Source organism: Hemibagrus wyckioides, linkage group LG17 (assembly GCF_019097595.1).
Source record: "Hemibagrus wyckioides isolate EC202008001 linkage group LG17, SWU_Hwy_1.0, whole genome shotgun sequence".
NCBI lineage: Eukaryota > Metazoa > Chordata > Actinopteri > Siluriformes > Bagridae > Hemibagrus > Hemibagrus wyckioides.
Window position 1 is genome coordinate 2,231,272 of NC_080726.1, and position 15,612 is coordinate 2,246,883.

Sequence of the window (15,612 nt, forward strand, 5' to 3'; positions counted from 1 at the left end):
CTTACCCCTCACTTCTCTCGGCTGCGTTTGTTTTGCTATTCTGCTTTACTTTTATTTTGTTTTGGTTTTGGCTTCGGCGCCAATGCTTCGATTTCAATGCTTCATTTGTTTGCTGGAGCTTTGGCTGTATTTGCTTTCCTTTCTAGTTGAAGGGTTTTGTTCTGTTTGAGCTGTCCTGTGCTAACTATTTATTTCCTTTTTCTTCTAGGAGATGGGGTCCAGCAGAAGGCAGGCTAGCTGCTGGTGTGAAGTGGTGTGCCTCTGTTCACGAAGTGTGGTGTGGAGTTGTACTGCATTTTGGTGATTTGGTGCAGGTTTGAGTATTTAATTTTACGGGCATTATTGCAGCCCTGTACCTAGCCTGCCTCTCTATTGGTAAACCCCAGCTCCATTTAATATTTGTTTGTTTGTTTCCTTTTTCATTTCTGGCTATTTTAAATGGTGATTTTATATTGTTACATTGATAAAATTCCTGTCTATTGATTATTGCATTGGATATTTGTTTCTGTGTAATAAAGGTTTATATATTTTTATTTTAAAATATCCACGCCTCTTGGTCCTTGTTGGGAGAATTTGAACCTGTGGGTCTTGGTCTTTTCCCGGGTAACTAATCCCGGGTGGCGTGGTCAGTATTTATGATAAGGTCTCTAAGGTTGATTAGGGGAAAATTTTAATATTTCCTGCACAGAGGGAAAAAAAACACCACACCACCCCACCACAAAAAGTAAAAGCGTTGAATGAATCCATTCTGCTGCTGGAAAATGCAGGACATTGTCTACATGTGTAGACATTTCTTATTAGTGCAAGTGGGGTTTCTTAGTAAAGTACACTGTAATATTTCCCATTGCAATTACATATAAATGCCATAAAAATACTATTTAGCATAATAGCATTTAATCACATAAAGTCCAATACAATGTCGGGTCTCTGTTTTCAAAATGAATATTATCTTCAATATCAAAGACCTTTCCTTTTTTACGGACAGTTTATTTCAGTCTTGCTGAGGCCATCAGGGTATGTGCCATTGGACTTGTGAGTAACAATTTGCTGATAAATAACAGAATCCATGTGAATGAATGAAATCTGACAATAATAGCTGAGTCAGCAAACCTGTTGTGTTAAAGCTATTTACTCGACTCAACAATTAACATGCTGCTCGTGAGAATTTAAAATGATTTATTGAAAATTATGACTTTTCGATATTGACTTTTTAAAAAAGTTCACACAAAAGTAGCTTCTTCAGCTGGTTTGGTTTAAGGCAATAAACTATGTAAGTAAATGTTACTAATAATATAACACAAGTAGCTTTTGGCCACCTTAATTTTGTCAAATTAATAGTTCATTTTTTTGTTCATTTTACTTGATCACTTTATACTTTGTGAATAAATGATTAAATAATAAGGTTTCATTTGTATTCCTCCATTTGAACAAAAAGTTAGTAAAATCTGATTTGGTAAAATGTGAAGAAAACACACACACACACACGTTAATATTAGATAACATTTGATTTAGTAAATCATCAGTCAAGAACTAGATTTAAATTAATTCCTAGATTAAATTTTAAGTATAAATTTTTTCAGATTGAGGAAGGAGTGTGAATAATTCTGTTCACTGTGTGGTAACTGGACTGTTAACCAGAAAATGGTTCATGATCTAAAATAATAAGCGTCTTTTACACAGTAGGATGTGTTTCCACAAGCAGAAGCACAGAAAGACACAGCAGTTTTTTGGAGAAAACAATCTTTGCCAAAGCAAAAAGAGAGTTTTTTTTAGACATTATAATGTTTCATATCAGGATAATAAATCCTCCTAATAGTGCATACAGTTAAATAGTCTGTTTGAGAACATTTCTTCTTTCTAGAAACATCCTACATTCTGCATTCATTACTGTTCCAGTTTCTGTACACAAAATGACCAGTGTAGCTCAGGGAGAAATTAAATCTCACACCTCAGTTATAATTTTAATAAACACTTTTACCAACATTTCATTATGGATCACATAACCTAACAGATGACTTATAACTCCATATCCTGAACCCAGCGTATAGAGGCTGAGTGAATGTGGTGTGGACTCTGTGGAGGAGCCTCATCGTGTCAGAGACGCTGTAGAAGGACAGAGTTCCTGCACTGTGATCCACATACACTCCTATTCTGGAGGATGCTGGACCTCGGAACTTAGTCTTAATTTTGTTGTGATAGAAAGCGACAGAGGAAGAAGAACACCGCAGACTCCAGGACTGACTGTTGAGTCCAAACCCACACTCATAACTCCGTCCTTTCCTGCTGATCTGTTTATATGAGACTGATATGAACACATCACCGCTCCTCTCCACCTCCCAGTAACAGCGTCCACACACACTCTCCTTACACAACACCTGAGTACAGTAGTCAAATCTCTCTGGATGATCAGAGTATCGCCGGTGTGTCATTCTGCGTGTCACCACTCTGTTCTTCTCAGACAGGATGAGTATAGGATGTTCTGTGTTTGGATCCAGAGTCAGATAACAGAAATCTAAAGTAATAAAATGTCCACAGGTTAGATGTTAATCACAGGATTTATAATAAATGTGTGTGAGACACCTGTCTGTGTTTCTATCCTCCTAATGCTGATCTATATACATGGATCTTAGATTTAGATAAACATTTTGACATTGTGTGTGTGTCTGTGTGTGTGTTTGTGTGTCTGTGTGTGTGCATGTGTTTGTATGTGTGTGCGTATTTGTGTGTGTATGTGTGTGTGTATGTGTGTGTATATGTGACTGTGTGTATGCGAATGTGAGTGTGTGTATTTATGTCTGTGTGTGTATATACAGTATGTGTGTGTGTTTGTGTGTGTGTGTGTGTGTGTGTATGCCTGTGTGTGCTTATGTGTTTGTGTGTATATCTGAATGTATGTATATGTGTGTGTGTGTGTGTATTTTTCCATGTGTGTGTGTGTTTGTGTGTGTGTGTGTGGGTATGTGTGCGAATGTATGTCTCTGTGTGTGTGTATCTGAATGTATGTATATGTGTTTGTTTGTGTGTGTTTGTGTATATGTGACTGTGTCTATGTGTTTTTTGTGTGTACATGTGTGTATGTGTGTATGTATGTGTTTATGTATATGTGTGTGTGTGTATTTGTATGTTTGTTTGTGTTTGTGTGTGTGTATTTATGTCTGTGTGTGTATATGTGTTTGTGAATGCTTTTGTGTGTGTGTACTGTATGTCTGTGTGTGTGTGTGTGTTTGTGTGTATCTAAATGTATGTATATACATTTGTGTGTGTGTGTCTATGTGTATGTGTGTGTGTGTGTGTTTGTGTATGTATCTGAATGTATCTATGTATGTGTATGTGTGTGAATATGTGTGTATCTGAATGTATTTGTGTGTGTGTTTGTGTGTGTATGTGTATGTGTGTGTTTGTGTATATGTGACTGTGTCTGTGTGTGTTTGTGTGTACATGTGTGTGTATGTGTTTGTGTGTGTCTGTGTGTGTTTGTGTATCTGTGACTGTCTGTCTATGTGTTTTTTTGTGTGTATGTGTGTGTTTGTGTATATGTGACTGTGTATGTGTGTGTTTGTGTGTACATGTGTGTGTATGTGTTTGTGTGTGTCTGTGTGTGTTTGTGTATCTGTGACTGTCTGTCTATGTGTTTTTTTGTGTGTATGTGTGTGTTTGTGTGTACATGTGTGTGTGTTGGTGTATGTGTGTGGGTATGCGTGCGAATGTATGTGTGTGTGTGTTTGTGTGTGTATTTATGTCTATATGTGTATATGTGTGTCTGTATGTGTATGTCTGTGTGTGTGTGTTTGTGTGTATATCTGAATGTATGTATATGTGTGTGTATGTTTGTGTGTATCTAAATGTATCTATGTATGTGTGTGTGTGTGTGTGTATATGTCTGTGTGTGTATCTGAATGTATGTGTATGTGTGTGTATATGTGACTGTGTGTTTGTTTGTGTGTGTGTGTGTGTGTGTCTGGGTGTGTGTGTGTTTGTGTGTGTATCTGAATGTATCTATGTATGTGTGTGTGTATATGTGTGTGTGTGTGTGTGTGTATATGTGTGTGTTTGTGTGTGTATATGTGACTGTGTGTTTGTTTGTGTGTGTGTTTGTGTATATGTGACTGTGTCTGTGCGTGTACGTGTGTGTGTGTACTGTATGTCTGTGTATGTGTGTGTGTGTGTGTGTGTGTATATGTCTCTGTGTGGGTGTATCTGAATGTATGTATATGTGTGTGTGTGTATATGTCTGTGTGTGGGTGTATCTGAATGTATGTATATGTGTGTGTATATGTGACTGTGTGTTTGTTTGTGTGTGTGTGTCTGGGTGTGTGTGTGTTTGTGTGTGTATCTGAATGTATCTATGTATGTGTGTGTGTGTATATGTGTGTGTTTGTGTGTGTATATGTGTGTGTTTGTGTGTGTATATGTGACTGTGTGTTTGTTTGTGTGTGTGTTTGTGTATATGTGACTGTGTGTTTGTTTGTGTGTGTGTTTGTGTATATGTGACTGTGTGTTTGTTTGTGTGTGTGTTTGTGTATATGTGACTGTGTTTGTTTGTGTGTGTATGTGTGTGTGTGTGTGTATATGTGTGTGTTTGTGTGTATATGTGACTGTGTGTTTGTTTGTGTGTGTTTGTGTATATGTGACTGTGTCTGTGCGTGTGTATGTGTGTGTGTGTACTGTATGTCTGTGTGTGTGTGTGTTTGTGTGTATATCTGAATGTATGTATATGTGTGAGTATGTTTGTGTGTATCTAAATGTATTTATATACATTTGTGTGTGTGTGTGTGTCTATGTGTGTTTGTGTGTGTGTCTGGGTGTGTGTATGTTTGTGTGTGTATCTATGTGTGTGTATGTGTGTGTATATGTCTGTGTATATGTCTCTGTATGTGTGTGTGTATCTGAATGTATTTGTGTGTGTATGTGTGTGTATTTGTGTGTGTTTGTGTGTGTATGTGACTGTATGTGTGTATATCTGAATGTATGTATGTGTATGTGTGTGTGTGTGTGTATATCTGAATGTGTGTGTATGTGTGTGTGTGTGTGTGTGTGTGTGTGTTGTACACCTACACTGCAGAAAATCTTCTCTGCTCTTTGGTTCTGAGGGTAAAACCATCTGAACTGCTGTAGCTGTGGAGACACAGAGACAAAATGGAGACAGATTGAGTCTGGAGACTTTTTTTTTAAGACACGTCAACAACATCACCATCTCAGTACGGTGACTTTTACTTTAGGCTTCAGCTACAAATTTCTCTAAAAATTTATCTTGATGTCATTTACAAGGCTGATGCTGATACTCTGTGATTTTATGCAGTCTTGTTCCTCCTTACTTCTTATTTCTGTTAGATGAATTTTTACAGGTCTCTTTACTGCAGATTCAGAAAAAATGTTTACTTGTTTACCTTGTGGACGCATTTTGTTGAATTCCTCCTCACAGATTTGCTCGACTCGTTCTTTCAGATCTGAGAGAGATTTCCTCACTCCATCAAATGAGAGATGTTGATTGACAGTGAACCTGGGTGAGTCTTCACATCCAGGAGAGACACAGAGAGACGGGAAACTCTACAGAGAGGAAACACATCATAGAGAAGGAGAAAAGTGTAGGAGAGGAACGAATGAATCTCAGACTGAATCAGACCAAAGACACACTTGTGATCTCAGACAGGAACATTTCTTCTTGCTGTAATGAGCTTTTAGGAGGAAACTTTGTGAGGAACAGCGCCCTCTGTAGATCAGACAGTGAGTGTTACCTGGAGGAAGTGGATGTGATCGTGTGTGTGTGAAAGCTCCTCCAGCTCAGTGACTCTCCTCTTAAGATCAGCAATCTCCTGCTCCAGTTGATTCAGGAGTCGTTCAGCTCGACTCACTTCAGCTTTCTCCTGAGTTCTGATCAGCTCCTTCACCTCCGAGCGCTTTTTCTCCATGGAGCTGATCATCTCAGTAAAGATCCTCTCACTGTCATCTACTGCTGCCTGTGAACGTATCTGTTAGAACACACACACACACACACACACACACACAGTTCCATTTAAAGATCAACTCTTTCTCTTACAGTCACTATAATTTGTGAGTGTTTAGACGAATCTCTCGGTTTCCTCCTCACCTTAATAATGTCCACAGTCTGTTTCAGCTCCTGCACCTTCTTCTGCTTCTCCTGGATCCTCTGCTGGGATTTCATCTGCTCCTCCTTTAACTCATTCTGAGGCCGAGAGATTTAACAGAGAGTTAAGATGGTCTTTGTACACTTTAGGTATAAAATGATGTAAGAATGTTGTCTGTTTAAAGTACACTGACTGGTCTCTCCTGTTTCCTTCATTACAAAACGTCCTTTGACTTTCAATAAAACTTTACTGCATACTGAATGACAGTCATATAACCAATCAATGATGATCAGTGATCTCCAGTTCTCACCTGTTTATCAGTTCTTTCTGCTTTAGTTGGAACAGTATCATGACCTTTGTGTTTTTCCATCGTACACAAGTCACAGATGAGGCTTTGGTCAGTATGACAGTAGAACTCCATCAGTTTGTCATGTTCAGAGCAGATCTTCTCTTGGAGCTCTGCACAGGCTTCAACTAACTTGTGCTTCTTAAAGGCAGGAGACTGATAGTGAGGTTTAAGATGATCTTCACAATAGGAGGCCTGACAAACCAGACAGGACTTGACGGCTTTGTGTTTTCTCCCAGTGCAGAAATTACACTCCACATCTCCAGGTCCAGTGTAACAGTGAGCAGGAGAAGCAGCTTGGAGTTCAGTCTTCTTCAGTTTCTCCACCACTTCAGTCAGCATGTTGTTCCTGCGTAGATCAGGCCTTGGAGTGAAAGTCTCTCTACACTGGGGGCAGCTGAAGACACCCTTCCTGTCCTCCTGATCCCAGTGACCATTAATACACACCTTACAGAAACTGTGGCCACAGGGAGTAGTCACTGGATCCTTCAGAAGATCCAGACACACTGGACAGATGAACTGATCCACAGAAAAATCTACTGAAATACTGGCCTCCGCCATTGTCCTGCACTCACACTGCGAGAGAGAGAGAGAGAGAGAGAGAGAGAGAGTGTGATATGATAGACTAAGTTTTGTTTTCTCTGAAATAAACGTCCTGGTTCAGTGTGTTAAAGTGTGACAGAGAGAGAAGGTGTGGCTTTACAGAGAAAAGGAGTTTAGAATTTAAAGGCAAAGTGTACCTACATCACAGTAGAGAGAATTTTTTTAGTGTAAACTTCTCTCTAATTTAAATAGACAGAAAAATCTGATTTTTTTCTGTTGTTTGTATTTGAATGAAGTACATATTTCTTGACATATTAAATGTATAATATTCAGACGTTTAACTCAGTACATTACATCTTCATAGGTGTTTATGCTACAAGTTTGGAACACATCAATCTGAGGATCTTCTCTATTTCCTCTCTGCAGAACCTCTCAAGCTGTATCAGGTTGTATGGAGAGTGTCACTGTACCACTGGGTCACTCAGGAACATTCACAAACATGTCCAAACACATTGTCTCTGATAAGTTTTGGGGTAATTCTCATGTTTAAACTGTAAAATCTATAGTTTAAAAAGAAAAATGTCATTTTACTTTATAATTTCACGTTATTTATATTTTGTGAATGTGAATTAAACAAACAAAAAAAACCCTGCATGTTTGTTCCTCCATTTGGATGAAAAGTGTGTAAAATCTGATTTGTCTAAATGTGAAGTTATTAAAAACTGTATTTGAACACAACCATCAAAAAAAATGAGAATTTAAACAGCGTCATGATGCTAATGTCTACAACGTAATAGGTGATTAAATGTAATTGATCAGTAATAGAAATGTCCAGTGTTTGTGGTACACTGTGCAAATGCTTAGATTTGTTCAGATGTAGTGCGAAAGGTTCTTGTTCATCAGGTCCAGTACTGTGCAGTATTTGAGCTCTGTGTGCATGCAGGTGCTAAAATAACAGACAAGGCATTTCCCTTTGTCATGTCCTCTTGGCCTGCAAGTAGCTCTGTAGTTCACGTACAGTTGGTTCATCCAAGGAGAAAAGGTCGAAGTCAAATGTGGTTTTGGTGATGTTAAAGTGCCCCGTCTTTTCAATAAGGTTTACTATCTAAAACACAAACAAATAAGTGTTAGCTCTAACATTTGTTAATAGAAAAAAAAATGGAAAATATTATAAATGAAATATTATATTTCATATACTTGGTTTAGTTTTCCTATGAATGAATAAGAGATTGAGTGAATAAATAAATCACACATTCAGTGAGTCAGTCAGTCACTGAGTCAAGTGGTCAAGGAGTGAATCCCTGAGTCAGTTAGAATCTTACTGAATCAGTGAGTCATTCACTAATTAGTGAGTGAAGTCTAAACCGAATCAATCAATGAGTCAATAAGTTACTCAATCAGCAAACCAGTCAGTGAGCCAGGCTGTGCAAAAAGCACTGTAAGATGGGTAGTTAGTCAGTCAGTGATCTAGTAGTTTTTTTAGTGGTTTAGTGATTCACTTGGTTATCCAGTCAATCTGAGCCCTCTCTGTATGACCAGTGTCCCTCAATGTGTTAGTCAGTGAGTGAGGAAATAATCAGTGAGTTACACAAATAGTAATTTGATTTAATAAAATGATTCAGTAAACTAGTAGGTTAATCAGTCAGGTAGTTACTCCCTTAGTAAACAAGTTGATTAGTCACTACATTACTTAGTGAGTGTGTAAACCATTAAGGCTATTAGTTATTGCCGAACTAATCCAAAAATCCACAGATGGAAGCAAAGCATACAGTCCAGAGCAGGTTCTGTGGAACAGCATATACAGAATATAAAGCTGGTTTCTGACCTGTTGTAAGATGTTCCTCTCTCTCAGAGCCATCAGTCTGCGATGGAGGTCCACCAGCTCCTCTGTGTAAGCCTTAAATATAAAAATCATTATGATACATCACACAGTCATGGTTCCACTTACTGAAGTACTGTATGTCCTTCATTTATTACATTGATTTAATGGTTTGGTTTATTATATACGCTTCCTATCTTGTCCCTTTTGAGAACCTTTTCTCTTTTACAGGAATCTGGGGTCTTCTTCTCCAACATCTACTAACAAACATAAGAACCTGTACCAGTCAGTTCTAGTAAAGGAGGTGTGGCCTCTGAACCTGTGAGTCCCAGTAAAGGAGGTGTGGCCTCTGTACCTGTCGGTCCCAGTGGAGGTGTGGTCTTTGTACCTGTCAGTCCCAGTAAAGGAGGTCTGGCCCCTTTACCTGCCAGTCCCAGTCAATGAGATGTGGTCTTTGTACCTGTCAGTCACATTGAAAGAGGTGTGGTCTCTGTACCTGTCAGCCCCAGTCAATGAGGTGTGACCTTTGTACCTGTCATTTCCAGTGAAGGGGTTGTGGCTTCTGTACCTGTCAGTCCCAGTGAAGGAGGTGTGTCCTCAGTGTCTGTCAGTCCCAGTGGAAACGCTATATATAACTTACCTTGAGGTTCTTTGTATTATGTTTGCTTATGGGTGAAGGCACCTCCTGGCTGTGTGGATAAGATGCTTCAACGGCATCACCGTCACTGTCCATGAACAAGCTGGAGGGGAACACAAGTACACATAAATACACATGTAAACTCACATATGTTTTACACAAATATAGCACAGCATGTAGGGAGTTAATGTGGTGTGTACCATGAGGCCTGGATTATGGGTGTGGATTTTATAGCAGTCTCCACCTCAGAGCTTTTGTCATCTTCAGGATGATCTGAGGGCAGATGTTGCACCATGGAGTGCAGAGGTCCTGCATACAATATTCTCATACTATCAGTAATCTCACTTAATAGCCCATGTCCTTTAAGTTCCATTTATGAAGAAACTCACACTCCAAATATCTCTCCTATCCCTGAGGTCTATGTTCTCAAAATATCATGTTCTGAGACTCCCAGTTTCTAAGGTCAGTCCCCACTTTTTATGTTCTCTTTCTTAGGTTCTAAAAATTCCTCACTTCTCTAAACCCCATATTCTCAAAGTCATTTCTATTCCTTTGAGTGCTACGTTCTCCACGACCAATGTTCTCAAAGATCCATGATTTCAAAGTCCCATGTTCTCAAAAGCCCAGGGTTCTCATAGACCAATGTTCAAGTCCAATGTTAAGATTTTGGTTTCTCAAAATCTCATATTCTTGAAGACACATGTTCTAACAGTAAATTCTTTCTTTATTTAAAATTCTATATTCCAAAAGTCCTGGGTTCTGAAAGTCATATCTTCTCAACGTCCTATGTTCTTCAGGTGCTACGTCCATATATGACCAAAACAGGGACAGCGTCATGGAAACAATGATTAATTTTTTTGGTTTTGACACTGAAAGGTGATGTGATGGCCAAGCTAACTTTTAGGCAGGTGCTTAACACACACACACACACACACACACACCTACACCTCAAGTAAAAGTCAAAGAAGCTTTATTGTTACTTTAACCATATATAGCTGATGCAGTACACAGTGAAATGAAACAACGTTCCTCCTAGACCAGAGGTGCTACACAGAACAAAGACAGAGTACAGTGACGCAGACAAACATAGAACTAAACATAGAGATAAAACTAAACTATACTTAATGTGCAAGAAAAACTAGACATACAACAGAAGTGCGCAGGATGACAAGACAAGACAGTGCAGACAAACAACATATAGACTGACTCTGTGCAAAAAGAACAGTGTAGACAGTGAGTGCAAATATTAAAGTCACATGTAAACAGGATCAATGTAAAGTGTAAAGTGTAATGTAAAGTGACATATGCATGCAAACAGGACAATATTGTGTGTGTGTGTGTCTTTGTCCAGCACAGTATAGACCTGTATCTGTCTCAGCTCTTACCTTGGCTTTGCATCTGCAGGGCCTCAAACTCGGAGTCAGAAGCGGACGAGGAACAGGAAGTGGGTGACATGGACCGGACTGACTTCTTCAGGGAAACACACAGTTCATACACGATCATCAGAGGGTCATAATCAACCTTCAATCAGCTAACAAACACTGCTCAGAATCATTCACTTCCCTCACCACAGATCTAGAAAAAAACTCCTCTTCTGAACTGGACTCTGAATCTGTCCATCTCTTCACTACTGGAGTCCCACGTCTTATTTTTACCCCTTTCACCACTTTCTTCTCTATGTGGGTGGAGGGAGGAGCAGCAGCAGTGGTTGAGAAGATACGGGAGGAGACAGTGATGGAGCTTCCTCCTTCACATCCCTTCGAGCTTAAGGAGCAAATATATATCTTCACAGTGTTTTTAATAATGTGTCAACAATTTAATTATCTTAATGTTTTTCGGTTGGAGGATTAACTTCATTATTATAATGTAAAATTATGAACATATGATTTCATTAGAAATAGATTAATGAATAATAATATATTGTAAAATATTATGACAAATAAAATCCCGAGCAGATTATAAACTATGTGAGATTATTATATCATGAGCAGATTATGATGAAAATGGGATTAGGAGTAAATTACAAGACATTTAACAAATAATAAAATATCTGTAAAAAGGTTGTTGTTTAAGATCATGGAAATGTGCATTAAGGTTATTAATACATTATGAGATTATGATCATCATAAAGACCTCTGTTTTTTGCTGCTCAGATTCGATGGCTGTGTAGTGGACAAAGACCTTTTGCCCAAAGCTCGTAAATCCACCTGCCTTCCACTTCCATCTTCACCTCCACTTTTGGACTCTCTTGCAGTGGATTTGTGTTGTTTAAAGGCTGCTATGGCTTTGGTTTTGCCCTGCTCTTTCCCATGATTCTCAATGCTTTTCCTCCAGGAGGAGGAGGAGGATGAGCAGGAGGAAGACAGCTGCAGTGTGGACTTCCCTCCATTATGTTCTCTCTCCCAGGAACTGCTCTTCTTCTCAGAGTTTCTGTGTCCACTCTTTAGTTTGTAGACTTTTCCCACGCCTCCTACTCGGGCTTTATTCAGCTCCTAAAGGTGAGAGACTGGAAATGAGGCGGAAATATCCGTCTGCAGTGTGCTGATTTATTACTCAGAATTAGTCCTGACTCATATGTTTGGTTACTGGGTTGCCAGAGAAAGTAACTGACAGGCTGCAGCGCGGGTTCTAACAGAAACACTAATCAATCCTGACTAAATTACAGTGGTTCCCAATATCACTTAATCACTTAGGATTTATGTTAAAGATTTAAAGTAATGAAAGACATCAGCTGATATGTAATCTGTCCCTCAATTCAATTTTAAAAAGCAGTTTTGTGATTTCCCACATTTTAATTCATTATTATTTTTATTTTTCTCATGTCATGTTTAAAGGTTTACACATGCTGTATCGGCATCACACAATTGACTACACATAAATGCACACTATAATCACACTCTCTGCTGTCACCCAAATGAGGATGGGTTCTCTTTTGAGTCTGGTTCCTCTCAAGGTTTCTTCCTCTTGATCTAAGGGAGTTTTTCCTTGCCACAGTCGCCTCAGTCACCTCAGGCTTGCTCACTTGGGATAACATCTAGGACTGTCTGTCTGTTTATATGTTTGTTGTTTTTTTTATGTTGTTTCTTATGTAAAGCTGCTTTGAGACAATGCTCTTTGATAAAAGTGTTATACAAATTGAATTGAACTGAATTGAACTGAATTGAATTGAAAGGTTTACAGTCTATTATTACTGCTAATACTGTTTCTACTTCTACTTCTAATTTCTCTCCTTCTGTATTTTATTCTCTTTTCTACACTATAGAACCAAAAGTATATGGACACCTGACCACTGAACATCCCATTCTAACACTATGGGCATTTACATTGAGTTGTTCCTCCAGTGTTCCATTAATCCTCTGCTCTTCTGAGGATTTGTCCATTCAGCCACAAGAGTATTAGTGATTAGTGACCAAGTTAGCATTCCAGTTCATCCCAAATGTGTTCAGTGGGGTTGAGTCAGAGTCAGGACTTTCTTCCACCTAGTTCTTCCAATTTTCTTTCAAACTTGACCCCCAGACCATGTCTTCATGGAGCTCAGGGGCTCTGTCCACAGACACAATGTCATGTGTTTGAGATCCAGTAAAAGGAAACTGTAACGCTCTAGCACACAGAAGCATTCTACATAATTGTGTACTTTAGACTTTGTGGTAACAGTCTTTGTGGCAAGATGCATGTATTAGTGTGAATAGTCATGTGGTAGCTCAGTGTTTGCGGTGTTGGATTACTGATCAGAAGGTTGTGATTTCAAATCCCAGTAGCACCAATCAGCTATTGCTGGGCCTCTGAGCCCAGCGGTTGCTCAGTTATATGGGATAAATGTAAGTTTCTCTGGATGAGGGCGTCACATTTATGACATCCCCACTAATCAAATCAGTTGACATAAAATTTAAAATTGTGAGAGGCTACAATGGAGAAGAAAAAAACCCTGAGATGATACAAGGAAGAAACCTTGAGAGGAACCAGACTTATAGAGTTCATAATTCTTTGATGTATTTACGATAGAATTTTATAATATATAATATATATATATATAGTCAGCTAGTAAAAGGACACTTGATTTTGATTTCTGACCCATAATAATATGTACTAACCTTTACAGCCCGGTGCGATTTGATCTTTTTGTGCTCCGAGATGGCAGATAACTTGGTTGTAGACAGCATGGGATAATCCTCACCAGCTCTGGGCATCGTTTCAGTTCCTTCAGGTACAACCATGACCTGAGAGGAGAAACGGTGCAAGAAATATCACAGGGTTGTAGGCAGTTAGAGAGCAACTCGATTCAACTCACCCCTTCAAGTTTGCCGAGTTTGTTGTGGAATTTGTGTTTCTTCTTGTTAAACGTGAGCGTCTCATGCCGTAGGTGACTGACCGCTGGGTTACTCGCTTGATTCAGGAAGAGGTCGTAGGTACTGCAAACTGTCTGATGCTCCTCCTTTTGATACTTAAGTGTGGATTGATGGGGGGCAAAAACATTTAGTCACAGTGCTAGAAGATGTTTTACAGTAGATTTGTGACACTGTGAATTTGTCTGCCTTTATGTTTTTATAGACTGTAAATACAAAGAGTTCTTAAAGTAATTCAGATTTTATAATCTCACCCATTCGAGTGTGGCACAAACTGATAAAACACACTCTTGACTCTAACAACTGATTAAGAGTTGATGATATAAAATTTAGAAATCTGTTCATGTTTCTATGCAGTGACACAAGCAGAGATTCAGTTCAGAAGAAATGCTGTATATTATAACATAATGTATCACTGCATGGATTAAATATTGTTGTGTGCTTTGTCTGAAGCTTTTGGCTTCATAAACACACTTCACTGTTGTTTAGGAATCTGAAAAAGCTATCAAAAGTCTGAAATCCTACAGCAAACACACCCACCATGATATTAAAATGAGATCAAACTGCCTGCATTGGTTTCATTCTTAATTTGCCTGCATTCAAATTCATTCTTACCATCTGAGTCTTGAATCAGTTCTCTCTCTCTCTCTCTCTCTCTCTCACACACACACACACACACACACACAGCCGCAGTCGGTACAGTAAAAGCCCTGTTTTGCTGAGTCCGTGTGTGAAACCATTTTGTTGAGTCAGTCTATCCTCGAGTGCAAACACAGCCACATGGTGAAACACAGAGCAGCCTGACCTTTGACCTTCACCTGGTTCCAACACGTCTACACCACGGTCTGATCACCCCGTGTTACACAGACATGAACTGAAGTAAGAACTATAAAGTTATTACATTATTACATCATGCATTTTAATAAAATTAGACTTTTTCTTTTTCTTCCTATTTTTGATAAGAATTGAAATGAAAATGTGTTGAGTAAAAAGTAGAAAATTCATTTGTCAACGTTCCAGAGAAACAGGACGTTTTAGACCCGTGAGGTTTTAGGAATTTAATAAACCAGTAAAATTGAACTATATTCTAAACACAAAGGAAGCTTCACGACAAAACCATCGCTCTTCAGATCTCTTGGTTCCTCTGACCTTTATCTGATCGCATCTGTTACAGAAAAGACTATAAACCTCCTGCACTGCTGAGGAATGAAGAATATTTCTCTTTTAATGATTAACTGTAATTTTAGAGTCTGTTTTTATATGTTTTTGTTAAATGTGGAACATCTATGGAAGGTCCTGAAGGATTTAATAATAAAATAATAATAATAATAATAATAATAATAATAATAATAATAATAATAATAATAATAATAATAATAATAATAATAAATGCATCATTACAGCCAGTGATTTATTTAGTGGGATAAAGTGAGCACCAAGTGGATTCTCTTTACCCTACAGGTCAGTGAACCTGTTCGTTTAACACTATAAGGTCATAACAAGTCATAAATCCACAGATTGATTAGATTAAAATCACAGGGTTTTTTTTTTTTACACTTTTTTGGAAAAAGTCCTTATTCTCACTTATTCTGTGAATAGAACATAAGTGTGTGGATTCATGACGTTTCTTAGTTTCCAGGGTGGAAAATTTTGACATCAAATATACATCTAAAAATGCTACGCCTGGGTGACTACTACATCATGTATGACATCTAGAGCTGGGAGAAATGTAGAGATAGAGAGAATAAAGAGACAAAGATCCAAAGATCCAGGAAATTCATGTCCAGGAAATTGCTCGGTTAATTTTGTCTTGACAAATTGAACGATAAAGCCAAGAG

General features: G+C 38.4%; 1 protein-coding gene across 2 annotated transcripts; it reads right to left on the bottom strand.

Annotated features, from left to right (window-relative positions):
• Nucleotides 1-1,159: 1,159 nt before the first annotated feature.
• LOC131368161 (E3 ubiquitin/ISG15 ligase TRIM25-like) lies at nucleotides 1,160-14,525 on the bottom strand. 2 transcript variants are annotated; one of them, XM_058414107.1, is made up of 16 exons: nucleotides 14,390-14,525; nucleotides 13,720-13,872; nucleotides 13,523-13,648; nucleotides 11,565-11,923; nucleotides 11,000-11,195; nucleotides 10,817-10,901; nucleotides 9,632-9,740; nucleotides 9,435-9,534; nucleotides 8,801-8,872; nucleotides 7,994-8,080; nucleotides 6,397-7,008; nucleotides 6,089-6,184; nucleotides 5,736-5,969; nucleotides 5,388-5,547; nucleotides 5,056-5,115; nucleotides 1,160-2,512 (listed from the first exon to the last, which is right to left on the bottom strand). In XM_058414107.1, the coding sequence occupies exons 1-16, from the start codon at nucleotides 14,390-14,392 to the stop codon at nucleotides 1,989-1,991; spliced, it is 2,976 nt and encodes a 991-aa protein (XP_058270090.1). In that variant the 5' UTR covers nucleotides 14,393-14,525; the 3' UTR covers nucleotides 1,160-1,988. The 2 variants fall into 2 exon arrangements, with proteins under 2 accessions (XP_058270090.1, XP_058270091.1); XM_058414108.1 differs by lacking the exons at nucleotides 7,994-8,080; nucleotides 8,801-8,872; nucleotides 9,435-9,534; ... (5 more) ...; nucleotides 13,720-13,872; nucleotides 14,390-14,525 and adding an exon at nucleotides 7,330-7,949.
• Nucleotides 14,526-15,612: the final 1,087 nt, after the last annotated feature.

Bases quoted from the DNA above. Each gene is read 5' to 3' on its own strand.
- LOC131368161 (XM_058414107.1), bottom strand. The intron at 10,902-10,999 runs GTGAGGGAAGTG...GTTTCCCTGAAG, and splicing joins AGTTTTTTTCTAGATCTGTG to AAGTCAGTCCGGTCCATGTC. The intron at 5,970-6,088 runs GTGAGGAGGAAA...GTGTTCTAACAG, and splicing joins AGACTGTGGACATTATTAAG to ATACGTTCACAGGCAGCAGT.